This window comes from Hyperoodon ampullatus (genome assembly GCF_949752795.1).
Source record: "Hyperoodon ampullatus genome assembly, chromosome: 13".
NCBI lineage: Eukaryota > Metazoa > Chordata > Mammalia > Artiodactyla > Ziphiidae > Hyperoodon > Hyperoodon ampullatus.
In genome coordinates this window covers 66,139,785-66,157,994 of record NC_136926.1, presented here as the reverse complement: position 1 = coordinate 66,157,994, position 18,210 = coordinate 66,139,785, and the positions used below count along the sequence as shown (strand labels likewise).

Genomic DNA, 18,210 nt, shown 5'->3' with positions numbered 1-18,210 from the left:
GGCCCAGCCGCTCCGCGGCATGTGGGATCCTCCCGGACCGGGGCACGAACCCGTGTCTCCTGAATCGGCAGGCGGACTCTCAACCACTGCGCCACCAGGGAAGCCCTGTTCCTAGAGTTCTTAAACTCCTGGTCACTCAGGCTTTTTCTTCTCCCCCACCTCCTCCCCTCCCTCTTTCCCCCTCCCTCCTTCTGTCCTGTCCCCTTCCTCCCTCTCTCCATCGCTCCCCCTCCTTCCTTCCCCCTCCCTCCTCCTCCCCCTCCCTCCTTCCCTCCCCCCTCCCTCCTTCCCTCCCCCTCCCTCCTTCCCTCCCCCTCCCTCCTTCCCTCCCCCTCCCTCCTCCTTCCCCTCCCTCCTTCCCTCCCCCTCCCTCCTTCCCTCCCACTCCCTCCTTCCCTCCCCCTCCCTCCTTCCCTCCCCCCTCCCTCCCTCCCCCTCCCTCCTTCCTTCCCCCTCCCTCCTTCCCACTCCCTCCTTCCCTCCCCCTCCCTCCTCCTTCCCCCTCCCTCCTTCCCTCCCACTCCCTCCTTCCCTCCCCCTCCCTCCTCCTCCCCCCTCCCTCCTTCCCTCCCACTCCCTCCTTCCCTCCCCCTCCCTCCTTCCCTCCCACTCCCTCCTTCCCTCCCCCTCCCTCCTTCCCTCCCACTCCCTCCTTCCTTCCCCCTCCCTCCCTCTCCCTCCTTCCTTCCCTTTCTTACTGCTGGGTGGAGAAAAAGAAACAGCTCCCCAGCTGGATGGTTGTACATCCTGCACCTCACATCCTTCCCGAGTTTTCTCTGGTACAGAACCTGCCCGTTGCCATTTTGGGTGTTTCCCCAGACCCTGTCCTGAGTGGCCCCCAGTGCCTGATGCTAAGCTCCTCAGGTCACACTTGAGTGTGGCCCAGGCTGCAGGGACAGACCATGTAAGGAGTGTGACAGCCCAGAGAACCCAGAACCCTGGGGCCCCAGGCCCCAACCCCACCTACCTGAAATGACCCCGCCCCCGGGCCTGAGCCTGGAGGTCTCAGTTCATCCTCTGTCCCTCTCTCCTGTTCAGCTGCCCAGGCAGTGGCCCAGAGTGAGAGGAGGCGCCACGAGCTCAACAGGCAGGTCACCGTGCAGCGGAAAGAGAAGGACTTCCAGGGCATGCTGGAGTACCACAAGGAGGACGAGGCCCTGCTCATTCGGAATCTGGTGACAGGTCGGGCCCTCTGTGGCATCCCAGCCCCTCCTCCTGCAGCTCCTGCACACCCCCCATCCCACAGACACCCCCGCCCTCTTCCTCCTCCCCCATCCTCCATCCCCCAGCCACTCTCACCCATCACCTCAAGCTGCTGCACTTCTGACCAGCTCCCAGGTGATACTGATGCTGGGGTTAATGTGTGGGCTGCCCCCGGGGCCGCATGCAGGGCTCTTGGGAGCTGCTTTCCTTGCCAGCCCCGGGCCTGGTTTGCCAGTTGTACCAGCTCCGACCCCTCTGGTCTTACATCCCATCTGGCTGCAACATGCCAGCCTTCCTGCTCTGTGTGCAGCCCAGTTCATCAGCTGCCTGCAGAGCCAGCAGGAAGAGTCCTGGACCAAAAAAGGAGGGATCTTTGGTGGTCTGGTCCTCTGGCCCCTGAGCTACTAGCTCCATTCTCCAGTCTCTTAGTATTCCCATCTGTAAAATGGGGATGAGGATACTGACCCCGCCCACCCCACACTTGAAATATGACAAAGGTGAAAGTGCTATGTTAAAGCTGCGAGACCCTTCTCGAATGTGAGGAATTCAAAGAGGTGGTAGCTTTTGCAAGGGTATTTGGAGTTCAAATAAGAGGTAAATGTTACTTTAGAGAAGTGTACATTTATGGAAGTCCCAGTGTGCTGAGTACTGGGCCAAGGGCTGCAGGAAGAATGGAGCATGACTTCAGCCTAGCACAGATTTTGCTTCAGCTCTTTGTTTTGGGTATTTTTAGTTGCTGAGTATTTTGCTCTTTTTGTAAGGGTTAATTTCCCCACAATTGCCTGACTACTAAATGTGATGTAAGTTCACCTCACATTTCCTTAACCAGGCTGCATCTTGTTCAAACACCATTAGGAATGAGCCTTTAATCTCTGATGAATGAAACTCAAAGTTCAGAGCATCAGAGCAAAAAGAATAATAATGGTGGAGGCTGCTTGTGCCAGCCAGTGGGTGGCTCCCTCCCCTGGTCATCGCTCAGGTGGCCCCAGGCAAGCTCATCTGCTAAGCCGCCTGCACACAGCACCTGGTCACCTTCCCTCCAAAAGACCCTTCCACACGAACACCGGGATTCCACTGATCACGACTCAGGCGCCCAGTGTTGGCTGGTTACTGTGGACGATGGAGAAAAGTAGAGCCATGGTCCCTGCCCCCAAGACGCTACCATTTAGCTGCTACGGGACTCAAATCACAATAGAAAGTTCCGAGGCAGGACAAGCTATCTGCAATCTTCATACGGGTCAGCCTCGAAGCAAGAAGCTGTAGGTTGGAAGTCTGGGCCTTAAAACACATTTTTCTGTATAAATGTTATTGGCATTCTAATTAGAGCCAAAGGCCAATCCGCAGTCATCTGTTAAGCCTAGGAGATGCCCAGATGTTAACCAGGTACCCAGAGTATTATGGCCTGTAGGTGTATTTGAGGCCGGGTACCCACTTGAGAAGCTGGCAGCACATGCACAGCCCCAACCCTAGACGGCCCTGACCCTAGGCGGCCCTGACCCTAGGCGGCCCTGAACCTAGACGGCCCTGACCCTAGACGGCCCTGACCCTAGACGGCCCTGGCCCTAGACGGCCCTGGCCCTAGACGGTCCTGGCCCTAGACGGCCCTGACCCTAGACGGCCCTGACCCTAGACGGCCCTGGCCCTAGACGGCCCTGACCCTAGACGGCCCTGACTCTAGACGGCCCTGGCCCTAGACGGTCCTGGCGGAAGATCTGAGGAGTTCCCCCTTCCCCTCCCCCAGCCCCCCTGCAGGTGGAGGGGAGGTGGCCTCCCTCACTGCCTTTCCAAGCCTAGAGGTGGCTCCTGAGGCCTGGGCTGGGTGGAGCTTGGGGGTGGCGGTCGTAAGGGTGTGGGGTGAGGCCTGGGGGTGCAGTGAGCACGCCTGGAGTCTGAGGCCCGTGGCCTTGTGCCCGGGCCTCGTGCTCGCCTTTCATCTTGCCTGTCCCTGGGCCTTTCCTCCTCCTGCTCTGGGCCCCCACCAAGCACTGCTGCTCTCAGCCTGGTCTGTGCCTCCCCGGGCCTCCTCTGGCATGGAAAGCAGTCTGACAGCTTCTCCCTGGCCCTCCAAGGGCTTTGGCAGGAAAGGACCAAAAGGCTGAGCAGGAGTCTGCGGTTCACGGGGAGGCCCACCAGCCGCTTCCGGTCCTGCCAGAGCCCACGGGGTGGCGGTTTAGAGAGGAGTTGGGGGGGAGGGAGGGGGGAGCAGCTGTCCCTGAGCGTGGCCAGGCTACCGCTGGCCGAGAGGGAGGCGGCGGCGTGGGGAGGGGCGAGCGGCTGTGGCCGGTCCGTGGCCTGCTTGGCCTGCTGCCTCCGAGACCGTCCGGGCGGCGGGCGCTGCCACGCGGTTGCTGAACCGAGCGCCGGACGCGCTAGAAGTTGCTGCAGCTCTCCCAGCCCCTGGCACGCGGGCTCTGTCTGCGGGAGCCGGCCTCGCCTTCTTGCTGCCGCAGGGCCCGTGTGTCCCCCGCGGGAAGTGCTGGTGCAGAGGGGTGGGAAGCTCTCGCCCCGGCCGCCTGGTGAGGGAGCCAGCTCCCGTCTCCAGCCGGCCTCGGGCCGCGGGCCCTTCTTACCGTGTGTAAACTCGGGCAGGGAGCCACCTGTGGATTCTTTTCCTCTGTTTTGCAAGGACCAGGAGTGAGGAGGCTATTTTAAACAATTAGGAACATGATTTGGGTTTGTTTGGGGTTTTTAACTAGTTTCTGAAACTACCGGTAGTCAAGGTCCGAGGGAATCTGTGTATCAGGGCAGCTTCTCCCCTGATCCTCTCCCAGCCCCCATGAGGAGCTACAGGAAAATGTTAAAATTATTGGTCCTGCAGGCCAGGATTCTTACAGCCCCGAGCATCGGCCATACATCTAATTCTTGCTCTTTGTTGCCGGTAGACCTGAAGCCCCAGGCGCTGGCGGGCACCGTGCCTTGCCTCCCTGCCTACATCCTCTACATGTGCATCAGGCACGCGGACTACGTGAACGACGACCTCAAGGTGCACTCCCTGCTGACCTCCACCATCAATGGCATTAAGAAGGTCCTCAAGGTCAGTGTCCAGGCTGAAGGTGGTGGTGTGTGGGGAACTCGGGGAAAACAACAGCTCCCCGTTGCTTCTCTCTGTCTGGGTTTTGTGATCGCGAGTTCTCCAAAATCTCCAGCTCTGAAGGTGAATGACACCTGACCTCTAGATAAACAGGATACCAGAATATTTCACCCTTTACGTTGGATCACTGATGGTGAGAACCTGCCAGGCCAGCTGGCCCAGTGCTCACAGTAGAGCCCAGGGCTGCTGGAGTCAAGCTCGTCTGTGTCACTTGGCTTTGTAGTCGTCAGCTGTTGAGGCAGCTTGTCCCCCACGTGTGTGGACCACTGATCAGGGGACCAGGGCTGGGTCGTACATCATCCCCGGGAGTGGAAGAGCAGTAACGCAGCCTCGTGGGGACAGCTGTCTTCTGTGTGACTGTGATTAGTAAGGGCCCGCTTGCCATGGGATCTGCTTGGGGCCTACTGGGTAAGAGAAGGAAACGTGGACGTGGAGGGACCAGGTAGGCATTTGACCAGATGGGAACCACTTACTCATAACCAGGAACGTCTTTTTCTTTTCACAGAAGCACAATGATGACTTTGAGATGACGTCGTTCTGGTTGTCCAACACCTGCCGCCTCCTGCATTGCTTGAAGCAGTACAGCGGGGATGAGGTGAGTGTAAGATAAACCCAGTCCCCTAAAGTGCACTTAAACACCGTCGAGGTGCCCCGTGTTCTTCAGCAGTTAGGCCCTCATTGCCTTGGGCACAGCAACACGTGTTCCACTTCAGAGCACCTCAGATCTCAGGTCAGAATGGAGGGCAGAGGTTTCGGTCATAGAAGGCATCTCTGTTCTGTCCAAATGTCATTCTGAGCTGCTTTGTATCCCTTGAAGAGAGGGTGTGAGATCTTTGGAGCACCTCTGGGACCTCAGGCTCTGGGCGTGCCTTCTGCAGCTGTTCACTGGAGGCAGGAATAAGGCAGGCCTCGATGACCCCAAGGGCCCCTGGAAAGCACCCTGAATGAATAAGTGGATTTGTAGGAAAATGAATTTGCATAACCCATCCATCATCTGAGAGCCCTCAGGACTCCCCCTGAAAACCCTGTGACCTTAATTTTCTGAAGCAGTCCTAGAAGAGCCCCATTTCTGTGAATGCTGGCAGAAAGCTCAGTTGTCTGGGATGTCAGATTGTCTCCTAAGCCAACCAATTAGTTTGTCCATTTTAAGACAGACACAGATGGTCCAAGAGAAGAGGCGCAATGTAATTGAACTACGTCTGTGCAAACTGACCCTGAGGCCCAGCTTCGAGCTTCTCACCAAATTCAATTCCTTGGCCTGAGGCCCAGCTCACCCCATCACTTAATGTTCTGCTCTGGACCTCTAGGGTCCAGCTTTATCTAGAACTCACCATTCCCACTGCTGGTCCTTGAAAGAACTTTTCCCATGCTCTGCATTCAGCCCAGTGACCTAGTAACATACAGCCCATTTTCATCCTAATTTCTCCGGTGAGAATCCCAACTCGTCCCAGGCACTGCCCACTCCCAGTGCCCTGCAGGCCTCCTTGGCTTTCCTTCTCCCCTTCCTTTCACATATCTCACTCTCCACCCTCCCCAAGTCCAAGACAGTGTAAATCAATGTAGTACAACAATTTTGAAAGCTTTATTCCATCTTTTGTGCCAGAACAAGTTTTCACAGACTCTTCTCCCTGGGGTAATAAAAGGGTATGCCATGCCAGTCAGTGTTGCCACCCTTGGAATGGGACTTGACTCCATCTCTCTCCTAGAATCAGAACTTTGATACAGCTGCTTTTATTATGAAAGGGAGTGGGTTAAATATTAAAGAAATAGTGTTTACTGTATTATTGGAAGAAATGGGCTTCATTTCAAACCAGATGTCCTCTATTCCATAACCCTAATATTATATACAAGCTTTTACTTTAAGCAGAGAACTGCATTTAAGGTTATCCCATTGAGAATCATCACTTGACCCAATGTTGTCTGTACCCTGCAGGGAACATTACATAGGGCTAGGGAGGACCAAGAACTCCATTACGTTAGGCTATTGTTTCACGTGCTTATATTCCCAGGGACAAGACTTGAACCACAGCGTAACCATACCTATGTAGCCTAAATAACAGCTATCTTGTTATCCCCTCTTCTGCCTTTTTTTGGCTGTGTTGGGTCTTCATTGCTGTGCGCAGGCTTTCTCTAGTTGCGGTGGTGTGCGGGGGCTACTCTTCCTTATGGTGTGCAGGCTTCTCATTGTGGTGGCTTCTCTTTGTTGCGGAACATGGGCTCTAGGCATATGGGCTCAGTAGTTGTGGCTTGCGGGCTCTAGAGCGCAGGCTCAGAAGTTGTGGCGCACGGGCTTAGTCGCTCTGCAGCATGTGGGATCTTCTCGGACCAGGGTTCGAACCCGTGACCCCCGCACTGGCAGGCGGATTCTTAACCACTGCGCCACCAGGGTTGTCCCTTCTGCCTGCTTGTGTTTTCTTTAAAAATTGATGTGTGATTTGACAGTATGAGAGGCTTTGCTGGGGATAGTTACCCTTTTGAAAACACCAACCTTTTGGCTGCTCTTGGTTCCCCTTGGCCTGAATACAGAGAGACATTAGTCACATGAGTCCTTTTTATATTAGCAACTCTTTGAACTTGCATGTTACTTCATCTTGTTAACATAGAAAGCTAAGAAGACATAGTGCTGTAGCTGTGGAATCGTTTCAGTTCATCCATTAATTCTGATACCCAGTGATAGAAGCCACATAAATTTCTCATTTTAAAAACATATACTCTGACCCAGGTACTTCTTTAGGGACTGTGTATAATCTAATATTTTAGGGTAACTTGGTATATTGGGAAGAGAATTGGGTAAAGAGTCAGAAAGCATGGATTCCCTCTTTCCCTGGACCTGCTACCAACCTTCACTTTGCTACCTTAGGGAAACTTCAGGGATTTGGACTAAACGACTGTGGCCTTTTTAATTAAGCAGTTTCGAGTCCTCTGTCATGCTTAGTTTTGACACTGCCTTCAAATCTAAGAGACCTCAAAGAACTGACAGGGTCTGGTAGAACATCATACTAGCAGACAGAGCCTGATCGGGCCCCACAAATAGGGTATTGAGAAAGTGACTGGAGGCCCAGAAGGCCTGCTGAGCACGGCAGGCCACGGAGCCTCAGCACAGCACCCATCTGCCTCTGCAGGGCTTCATGACTCAGAATACGGCGAAGCAGAACGAGCACTGTCTTAAGAATTTTGACCTCACTGAATACCGCCAGGTGCTGAGCGACCTTTCCATTCAGATCTACCAGCAGCTCATTAAAATCTCTGAGGGACTGTTGCAGCCGATGATAGGTAAGCTGGCACAGGAGATCTCCTGTGCTCATCATGGGATCCGAAGTGAGGGTAAGCACTCCCTATATTTAGGGAACCAGATATCTTAGGTGCGGCCTCCAGAAAGCCAGGACCTCCCCAGCGAAGGAAGCTGAGGAGGTGTGTGCCATCTACTCAAAAGCAGTTATGAACTTTTCAACACCAGCCCATCAAAGCATGTGATGCTTGGGTAGTAAGAGTATAGATCATTTTTCCTTTATCTCTTTCTCTGTAATATACTGTATTTTTTTTCCCAAAACAATTTCCATAAGTAATAAATATAAATTCAGAAAGTGTAAATGCATGTACAGTGAAAAGATATAATCCGCTTGCCCATATATATATATACTTTATTCATGGAAAAAGGAAAGCATTAAGTATGTTCATATAAATGAACACAGTAGTAAACACTCATGCAATCAATATTTATTGAACATTCTGTCCAAAGCAGTACACTTGGGCACTTAACATGAAATCAGATTTGAAAATAAGAGCAGTTATTTTTTAAGTCACAAGAAAAGTGACACGTATATGCATCACTCACTGTGCTCCTTAAAGGCTGTTGAGGAAATAGTCTCCTGGACCATGTAAGTAATTCTTTCCCCAGGTTCTTACAACACAAATAGGTTATCAGTGAATTCCAAGTAGGACAGAGTCCTACATGCCATCCAGAAATATATCCCTTGGGATAAGATTCACTCCAAATCCTTCTTCCTGTCTGAGACTCTTCTTATGAGGCACCAGTTTATTCTCACCAGACATAGGGAGAACTGGGGATGTTTCATGACTCAGAGAAGACGATGGTTAACAGCATCAGACAGACAGGGTTTCAAATCCTGGCCCTGCCACTTCCTAGCAGGGTGACCTTGGGCAAGTTATTTAACCTCTTTACACCCCGATTTCCTCATTAGGAAATGGGTTGTTGGAAGATTAAAAGGAATACTGAATATAAAGTGCCTGACCTGTAGTTAAGTGCTGTGCAGTAAGTATGACAGACCAGCTCACCTAAGGTTTACATGGTCGGTGGCTGATGGAGAAAAGCTATTTGAACAACTATAGGATGATCTCAGGGTCCAGGCCCAGGTCAGTGGCTGGGCCCTGACTACACCCAAGTTGCTCAATTCTGGTCTCTCAGCACAGAAGCCAGTACAGAATTAAGTTGGTACGTGCCTTTCACCTCTGTCCCGTCACCAGTAAATTTAAGCGAAAATTTGGTCCACAGGTTTAGTCCAAGATTTCTATGTGGAAGTCCTATTCTGTGTAGAAATCAGCAGATTAGAAATTCCATGCCAAATGCTGTAAGTTCCTGAGCATGTCGACCTTGTTCACCTCTGGGTGGGATCACTGCCAAAGCCCTGAGTACTGTGTGATCTCAGTGACCCGAAAACAGATCTTCTTTGGGAACATGCAGCTTCTCTAATCATGCTTTTCTTTCAGTGTCTGCCATGCTGGAGAACGAGAGCATTCAGGGTCTGTCTGGGGTGAAGCCCACAGGCTACCGGAAGCGCACCTCCAGCCTGGCGGATGGAGATAACTCCTACTGCCTGGAAGCCATCATCCGCCAGATGAATTCCTTCCACACAGTCATGTGCGACCAGGGCCTGGACCCCGAGATCATCCGCCAGGTGTTCAAACAGCTCTTCTACATGATCACCGCGGTGACTCTCAACAACCTGCTTCTGAGGAAGGACGTCTGCTCCTGGAGCACAGGCATGCAGCTCAGGTACGAGAGGCGCCTTGGCCTGGCACACACCAGCTCCAGTCAGGCACGGGACACTTGTCTCTGAAAATGAAATCCAAATCCAACTGATTGTCCTTGTCACAGTCAGTATGTGACTCAGATCCATCACCTTTTTATTGGTTGGTGAAATTCATCACATGCTGAGATGGTGACCCGGTAAACAAATTAGTTCAGAGCTTAAACACGTTTACATACTTTAATATAAAGATTGTAAATATGATGTGGATAGGCCAGAGAGAAAAAGTAATGACTCATGAGGCATGAAGGCTCACAGAGAAGTACAAACATGTTTGCGAATGTTAAATGTTAAGTGGTTTTAATTCAATATAGTTAATGCCTTTTTTTCTCATTAACTTAGTACAGACACTTTAGGTACTTCATCTTGGCTTGATTTTAAGCACCCACTCATTTCACAAAAAGTTATTGAGTGCCAGGTACTTTTCACGCTTTTGCCCATGTGAGACAATTAAGATGAGGAGAATGATAACACTAATGGCAGCTGGCCTGCAAAATAAACACAGGAGGTGAGCTCTTCCCAGTGAAGCAGGAGGCCAGGTTTAACAGAGCTCACTCTTCCTGTGTCTAAGGTACAATATAAGTCAGCTGGAGGAGTGGCTTCGGGGAAGAAACCTGCACCAGAGGGAAGTTGCTGAGACCATGGAACCTCTGATCCAAGCAGCCCAGCTCCTGCAGTTAAAGAAGAAGAGCCCCGAGGATGCAGAGGCCATCTGCTCCCTGTGCACCGCCCTCAGCACCCAGCAGGTGTGGTCACTGTCAGCCGAGGGCCTCAGAGCAAGCCCAGCTTCCATTGCAAGTCTGTTCCTGCCGGTGGTTGTTTCTTAGTGTGGCACTCCTGGCCCTTTCTGCTCCCAATGATACAGTCCTGAAGGTCCAGAGGATGGGATGTTCCTGGATGAACCAAAGGCTACTTCGGTCTGTGAAACAAGATGCCACGGTTTCCCAGTAACTCTCTGGTGTCTCTTGCTTACGTAGAAAGATAAGGTAGTCAACCCATAAAACGTCAAGCTTAGGCACACACTTTTTTAAACGCTTACAATAAAGTCTGGAATGTCTCTCACCTAGAAACTTAAATTTCTTTCAGAAAGCGGCAGCATCGGCATTTGGCATTAAATTGTTTTCTTTACAGCTATGATTCCATTATGGTCCTGTTTTCATTTAGCATCCATTTACATTATTTTAAATAAAGTCAGTGAGAACCTAGAGTCATTTAAATGTTCCTTTCCTTTTCCCCTCAAAATTGTATTGGTACTAGGACTCGGTTGCAGAGATATTTCCAGTCTGTAAAAAGATAAATCTTGGCCACACACAGGTGACCTTGCCCTCCATCATGAATGTGCCTATTTAGAAATGGGCCCACCACAAGGTGGTAGTGCAAAATGAAACCAGCATGAGGAGATCAGATTTTCCAAATTAAATCATGCACCTTCTCTCTGCCCAGCACCTAAAGAACAGCAAAATCCAAACTCAGCATTGCAAAGTAAACATACATTTCCTTACCTCCTCCACTAACTACTAAGAGATGAGATCCCAAACTCTTAGGAAAACTGCTTCCGTCCACAAGTGTACTGAAAGTTTTGAAACTTTTTAAAATTTTGCTTTCACAAGTTTACTCCTAGACTGCAACTGGCATCGCTGTGCCCCTGGGCTGGCTACTTCCCCCAGACAGTTGGTAGCAGACAAAGGATTAGTTTCCACTTAGACAGGAGTAAAATCTGTTCCTTCGTAAGTGATTTTGGGGGTGCGGGGAGGTAGGAAGGCTTTGTTAAGACCTTTGTTATATAAGGTAAGATACCCAGGACTCTTTTAATGAAACCTTTAAATTACTCGTGGATAAGAGGCTGAGTGCTTCAGGCAGCAGTTTCCTAAAATCCTCATTACTTTATAAACCATGGAGCATAGGGGGCGGGGTGGGCAGGTATACGGGAGAGAGGAATGGGGTGAGAGAGCTCAGATCTTCCAGGCAGAGCTTCCGGACTTTAGTTTACTAAATGTAGACCCCTAAACATCAGTCCAGCTGTATCTAAACTGTGGATCTTGCCTAAAGAGAAGTGTCTTCCTGTGCCAATGTCATATGTTCTTTAAAATTCAAAAGTTGTCTTATGTTCATTTAGCTCTGTGCTAAACTTTTGCTTTTATTCCAACAGATTGTCAAAATTTTGAACCTTTATACTCCCCTGAATGAATTTGAAGAACGGGTAACAGTGGCCTTTATACGAACAATCCAGGTGAGTTTTAAAATATTAATCAATTTTATAAAGTCCTAGTCTAAAACAAATAAAAGAATTGGTAGTTTAGATTTTAACCTTGCTTCTCTTTATTGATGAAATACTGGTTACGTTACATTCTAGAAGACCTTACATTTTTAGGTGTTCTCTTTAGGTAACTATGAGCCACGCCACCCATGAGTAACGTATCATATATGCACAGAAGACTGAACTTTAATCATCTCTGCCTCTCAGCTTTTAGACATTGTCTAAGTATTTCACTTGCCACTAGCATGTTACGAAACTATAGCACAAAATGAAATTAACCAAGTAAGCAGAATATCAACCCTACCCACAAATGGAACTAAGAAATACTCTTTTCAGAAAACCACTTGAGCTCTTAAATCTTGACCCTTAAGGCTTACAATATTTGCCCTTAGGAATAAAAACATTTTTAAAGAAAGAAAACATTTCAGGGAAATGATTATTTAAATCTGTCTTAAGAGTATGGGAATTTTTACATAAAGATGAGCTGCCTGGGCTTCCCTGGTGGCACAGTGGTTGAGAATCTGCCTGCTAATGCAGGGGACACGGGTTCGAGCCCTGATCTGGGAAGATCCCACATGCCGCGGAGCAACTAGGCCCGTGAGCCATAACTACTGAGACTGCGTGTCTGGAGCCTGTGCTCCGCAACAAGAGAGGCCGCGATAGTGAGAGGCCAGCGCGCCGCGATGAAGAGTGGCCCCCACTTGCCACAATTAGAGAAAGCCCTTGCACAGAAACGAAGACCCAACACAGCCATAAATAAATAAATCAATAAATAAGAAGACTCCAAGATCACTATTTAAAAAAAAAAAAAAAAAAGATGAGCTGCCTAAGCTGAGCCCTAGGTGATCTGGGCTGAGTGCCTAACTTTTGTGGGTGCTGTAGCGGACAGCATGTAACTGATGAGTCACATCAAGATTACTCAAAAAACGAGCATTTCTCCCATTAGTATATGTGGGTAACATTTTGAGGAGACCTAATACTTTCTCAAACTTTTAAACAACCTCTTTAGCCAGTGAAGTAATTGTCAACATGAAACAAGGATAAAAAGAAATGGGGAAAAGTAATCAGAGGAAGCGGCAGGAAAAGAATAAATTAACTTGAGCGTCGTGTATAAGTAGAGAATAGAGGCTGAAGATCAAGGGAGGGTGTTCTCTTAAAGGCCGTGGGGGAAATGCAGTGGTTCATTAAAGATCTGGATCACAGAGGAGCAGGCAGAGAGTCACCAACACGGATATTGTATAGTCAGCTGCTGAAAAGACTGATGACAGAAGCCATTGCGTTCTCTGACCCACTACTGTTTTTATGGAGAGTTGAGAATTTACACAAAGCAAAGTGCAGATTTAGAAAGTCTTTTCTGTCTTTAAATATCTGAAACATACATTAGAGGGAGAGCTGTAACTGCTTATAAATTGGCACTGTTGACGAGAAGAGTTCAGGCCAAAGGTCAAAGAATATGAGCCAAGTCAGACTTGGGTTTGAATTAAGGAAGTAGGGAAAAGACAATGGAAGTTGGTCAGATATTCTCTGGAGACATGTACAGTCAGATTCTGAGTCTTCCTTAGCAGTCAATTCCCATGTCCAGCAATTCTTTCAAAAAATGGTTTTTTGGTTTGGTTTGGTGTTGTTTTTCTTGCTAGAGTTTTATGTTCTGTTTCTCCCTAGACAGTGCTCAGAGGAAAGGCTCGGACAGTCCATGCCATCCTCCTGTAGTTGAACCTTATGTAGGATAAATACAACTTGCTTATTAAAGCAAACCATTTACTTGGGTGGTGAGGACAGGATATGCTGACCTATAAGAATGTAAATTTAAGGGGATTGTTAAACACACCAAAGGATTCCCACCAGTAAAGCATGAGGTATATACATACAAAGGAATATCAGTCTTGTATTTTTGTATGTTGAACCACCCTTGCATTCTGGGGATAACCCCAAATTGGTCATGTTTATGTTTGTTAAGTCTAACTGGTTTATAGTGGTGTTCTTTGTCCTCTGTTTGCTGTTGATCTTCCGTATGGTTGTTCTATCCTTTATTGAAAATGGGGTATTGAAGTGCCCAACTATTATTATAGAACTGTTTCTCCCTTTAATTCTGTCCATTCTTGTTTCATGTATTTTGAGCTCTGTTGCTAGGTGCATGTATATTTATAACTCTTATATATTCTTGATAGATTGAGCCTTTTATGGATATATAATGTCCTCCTTTGTCTTTTGTAAACTTTTTTAATCTAAAGTATATTTTGTATGACAATAATATAGCCATTTCAGCTCTTTTCTGATTTGGAATGTCTTTTTTCAAACTTTTACTTTCAATCTTTCTGTGTGTCTAAACTGAGTCTCTTGTAGATAGCATACAGATGGATCATGTTTTTTCAATCCATTCTGCCAATCTCTGCCTTTTAATTGCCTTTAAATTTACATTTAAAGTATTACTGATAAAGGATTTACTTCTGCCATTTAGCTACTTGTTTCCTGGATGTCTTATGTTTTGTGTTTTTCAATTCTTCCATCACTGCCTTTTTGTGTGTTTATTTCTTGTAGTGAGTGTATCATTTTGATTCCCTACTTTCCTTTTCTGTATATTTTTTAGTTATTTTCTTAGTGGTTACTGTGGTGATCACTATTCACATCTTCAACTTATAACGACCTAGTTTAAATAATACCAACTTAGTTTCAATAGTACACAAATACTCTGCTGCTATACATCTCCATCCCTCTGCCTTTATATTGTTATAGTCACAGATCACATCTGTTATACATGTGTACCCATTAACAGAGATTTATTTATTTATTTTCTGCATTTGTATAAATCATACAAGAAGAAAAGGTGCTACAAACCAAAAGTATAATGCTGGCTTTTACATTTACCTATGTTGTTAGCTTTACCATTGTTCTTTACTTCTTATGGCTTGATTTCTTATGGCTTTGAGCTACTGTCTAATGTCCTTTCATTTCAGCCTAAGGACTTTCTTTAGTTACTGGTAACCAGCTCCTTCTGCTTTTGTTTATCTGGAAGTGACTTAGTTGTCCCTCAGTATCTGTGGGGGACTGGTTCTAGAACCTCCATGGGTACCAAAACCTGTGGATGCTCAAATCATTTATATAAAATGACATAGTCTTTGCATGTAAACTATGCACATCCTCTGTACACTTTAAATCATCTCTAGATTACTTGTAGTACCTAATACACTGTAAATGCTATGTAAATAGTTGCCAGCATGTATCAAATCCAAGTTTTACTTTTTGGAACGTTCTGAAATTTTTAAAAATATTTTTGATCCATGGTTGGTTGAATCTACAAATGCAGAACCCATGGATACAGAGGGCTGACTGTAATTCTTCAATCTTGAAAGACAGTTTTGCCAGATATAGAATTCTTGGTTGACAGAAAGAAGAAATTTCAGGACTTCAAATATATCACCCCACTGCCTCTGACTTCCATGGTTTCTGATAAGAAATCCACTTTTACTCTTATTGAGGATACCTTGTTATGTGATAAGTCACTTCTCTCTTGCTGCTCTCAGGATTCTTTCTCTGTCATTGGGGTTTGATAATTTGACTATAATGTGTCTCAGTGTGAATCTTTTTGAGTTCCTTCTGCTTGGAGTTTGTTGAGCTTCTTGGAGATATAGAGAGAGATGAATATATCTTTCATCAGATTTGGGAATCCAGCCACTATTTCTTCCAATACTTTGCTGTCCCTTTCTTTCTGGGACTCTTATGATGTATATGCTGGTACACTTTATGGTGTCCCACAGGTCCCTGAGGCTCTGTTCACTTTTATTCACCCTTTTTTCTGTCCACTCCTCAAACTGAAGAATTTCAATTGCTTTATCTTCAGTTTCACTGGTCATTTCTTCTGCCTGCTCAAGTCTGCTGTTAGACCCCTTTAGTGAACTAAATGAAAAATTTCATTTTAGTTTTTATACTTTTCCTATACCTGGCTCCAAATAAAGGGAAAAGGAGATGGGCTCTATCCCTTTAAATCTTCCAATTGATGCTGCTGGAGGGAGCCACTGCATCCCAAGAGAGCCAAAATCAAGGCAGGCATCTGTTCCAGTCTTTCAGGGAACTGCCAGACCAACCAAAGTGCACAACCCCAGATTTTTGAAAGACAAGATCTCACTGCCTACCCTGGCACCAGCCAGCTGCTCCAGGACTGTGGGTTGCTATCCCTACAGCTGCAGTGTGGCTGGAGAATGGGGGATGGTATCTGATGCACACTGATCTCTTAGCAAAGATCAGCAGGCTCTCCCTTCATCAGGCACTCTCCTGGTTGTTGTAAGTGTCCAATCAGGTTCCAGAGTTACAAGATAGTTGATGCCAATTGCTTTTTTCTAGCTCAGTGGTTGCTTCAGTGGAGGGACTGACCCCTAGAGGTTCCTGCTCTGTCATTCTGTGTGATGTCAGTCTCCCCATTCCTTTTTACAGATGAGGAAACTGAGGCAGAGAGAGGTTCAGGAACTCACCCAGGGTGGTGCCAGAATTAGAGCTCAGGTTATCTGCCTCCAGAGCCCATGGCCTTAACCACTTCACCATATTGCCTCGCCACATGATTTGCACCTGAACTATATTTTTCTATTCTCCCTTAGATGGAAAATTTTTAAAGAATGCTAGAATTGGGAGAGGAGTTAAAGTCATATGATCTCCAACAAGCCTAAACCAGAGCTTCGCTCCCTGCTAAATACCTCAGGGAGAGGGAGACCACATTCTCCTGAAGTCCTACCCAGTTATCGTAACAGAAATATTCCTGTGATTCATTTTTGTGAGTTCACCAACACTGGCTATTTTTAGGCATAGGAAGTACTTTACGTCATCTTATTCTTCCCCACAGGCACAACTGCAAGAGCGGAATGACCCTCAGCACCTGCTGTTAGACTTCAAGCACACGTTTCCCGTTTTGTTCCCATTTAATCCATCTTCTCTGACCATGGACTCAATCCACATTCCAGCGTGTCTCAATCTGGAGTTCCTCAATGAAGTCTGAAAATGCACGTGCCAAAGCTCGATTGCCAGTGAGAGCAAGAAGGAAGTACACAGTACAGTAAAGTGAATTTAAGGATCTGTTAAATCTATAAAAGTAGATCACATCAGAGGTTGAGAACCTGTGCAGAGTGAACTATACAGAATAAGACACATCTGTTATTTTATTTTGTACCTACTGCTCAGAATAAAAACACTTGAAATATGGAAGATTTTTTTAAAGAAGTATGATTTCGGTCTAAACAAATATACATCATGATCTACAGCCACCAAGCAGTCCCCATGGGCCATATAAAAGATGCCAGTCTATAAAATGGAAACTGCCTAGTTTTGATCTTTGCACATAGCTGGAGAATGCCCAAAGTAAAATGATATTAAACATATGTAAGTCACATAAACTGCCTTCAGAGGACTTTTAACAAATAATGGTACTAATAACCATGACACTGTCACATAGTGACATGTCCCCCCGTCAACAAACCGTAGGTTTGGATGGGTTTATGGGGAGATGTTTTGAGGACAAATATACAGACCTGGGCCTTCTGAGAAGTTTCCCAAAGATATTTTTTAATGCCTGGTGACACAGAGACAATGGTGTAATTGACCTCCAGACTAAACAGTTTGATTATTGGTTTCTGAAATAAAATTAGAAGACTCAGTCCCTAACATACTCAAACCCACTTCTGTAGTCATGAATTTACGGAATAATTACACTAAAATGCTGCAGTCCCAAACGTAAAATGTGAGCAAACAGAAAGATATTCTTTACGTTTCCAATGCTAATCCATGCACGTCCTGAGTCAACAAAACTTTCACAAAAATCTATGTAAGCTAAATGTTAGAAAAGAATAACAAGTCTTATTTACATATTAAAAACCAAACAAGTCAGTATAAAAGCCTTTAATCCCTTATTGTCATTATACCTCCAAAAAGAACATTACATAAAGCGCTAGTAATTCCAGATAACTAAAAGAGTAAGGAAAACAAACTTCATCTTGAGGAACAGACTATTTGAAAAGCCTTTTTTAAAAATCAGTTCAGGTATTATTAAATTATTATCCAAAACTTTTGGGTGTTTGTGTGTGCGTGTGTTCTTTTTAAAGGGAGAGAAGCTTATGTCAACTTTCCCTTTTCAGGTTATTTTCAACACTTTTCAAATTTACCACAAAAAATTGTAAATATCTCTGCTTTGAAATAAGGATTTAATGAATATTCAATGATAATATTACAATGAATTGTAAAGAATAACGAATATTCAGTGGGTTTATGGGGAGATTTAAAGAATATTCAGTGATAATATTACAATGAATTTTATGTGTTTGCTACTTTTATAATTTTTTGTCTCTTCTAAAGCAGGCATTCAATTAGAAAATCCTACATGTTGTTTGCAGTCTTTTACTATTCTTTTCATATTTCTGGTAGATAACAGTATGCTGCTCCCATGACAGGAACAGATGGTGTTTGCAAATCATAGAAGAGCTCTATGTTGCATCAAGAAGAAAAAATTTCTCCACAGAGTACAAGCAGAGCCCCCATACCCCGCCACCTTCTCTTACTCAGCTTCTCAGCTTAAAAGGCCCTTGGAAACACAACACACTCCCAGCCCTAAACAATCCTGTGCGCGGAGCTCT

General features: G+C 46.4%; 1 protein-coding gene across 1 annotated transcript in view; it reads left to right on the top strand.

Moving 5' to 3' along the window:
• The window catches only part of MYO5B (myosin VB), a 385,365-nt gene extending 368,576 nt beyond the window's left edge, over positions 1 to 16,789 (top strand). Inside the window, exons 33-40 of the mRNA XM_079718130.1 lie at positions 1,039 to 1,182; positions 4,086 to 4,237; positions 4,800 to 4,889; positions 7,417 to 7,567; positions 9,023 to 9,308; positions 9,914 to 10,088; positions 11,492 to 11,572; positions 16,431 to 16,789. Coding sequence (XP_079574256.1) covers positions 1,039 to 1,182; positions 4,086 to 4,237; positions 4,800 to 4,889; positions 7,417 to 7,567; positions 9,023 to 9,308; positions 9,914 to 10,088; positions 11,492 to 11,572; positions 16,431 to 16,583 — 1,232 coding nt within the window. The 3' untranslated portion in view covers positions 16,584 to 16,789. The remainder of the gene's footprint in view (positions 1 to 1,038; positions 1,183 to 4,085; positions 4,238 to 4,799; positions 4,890 to 7,416; positions 7,568 to 9,022; positions 9,309 to 9,913; positions 10,089 to 11,491; positions 11,573 to 16,430) is intronic.
• The last annotated feature ends 1,421 nt before the right edge of the window (positions 16,790 to 18,210 follow it).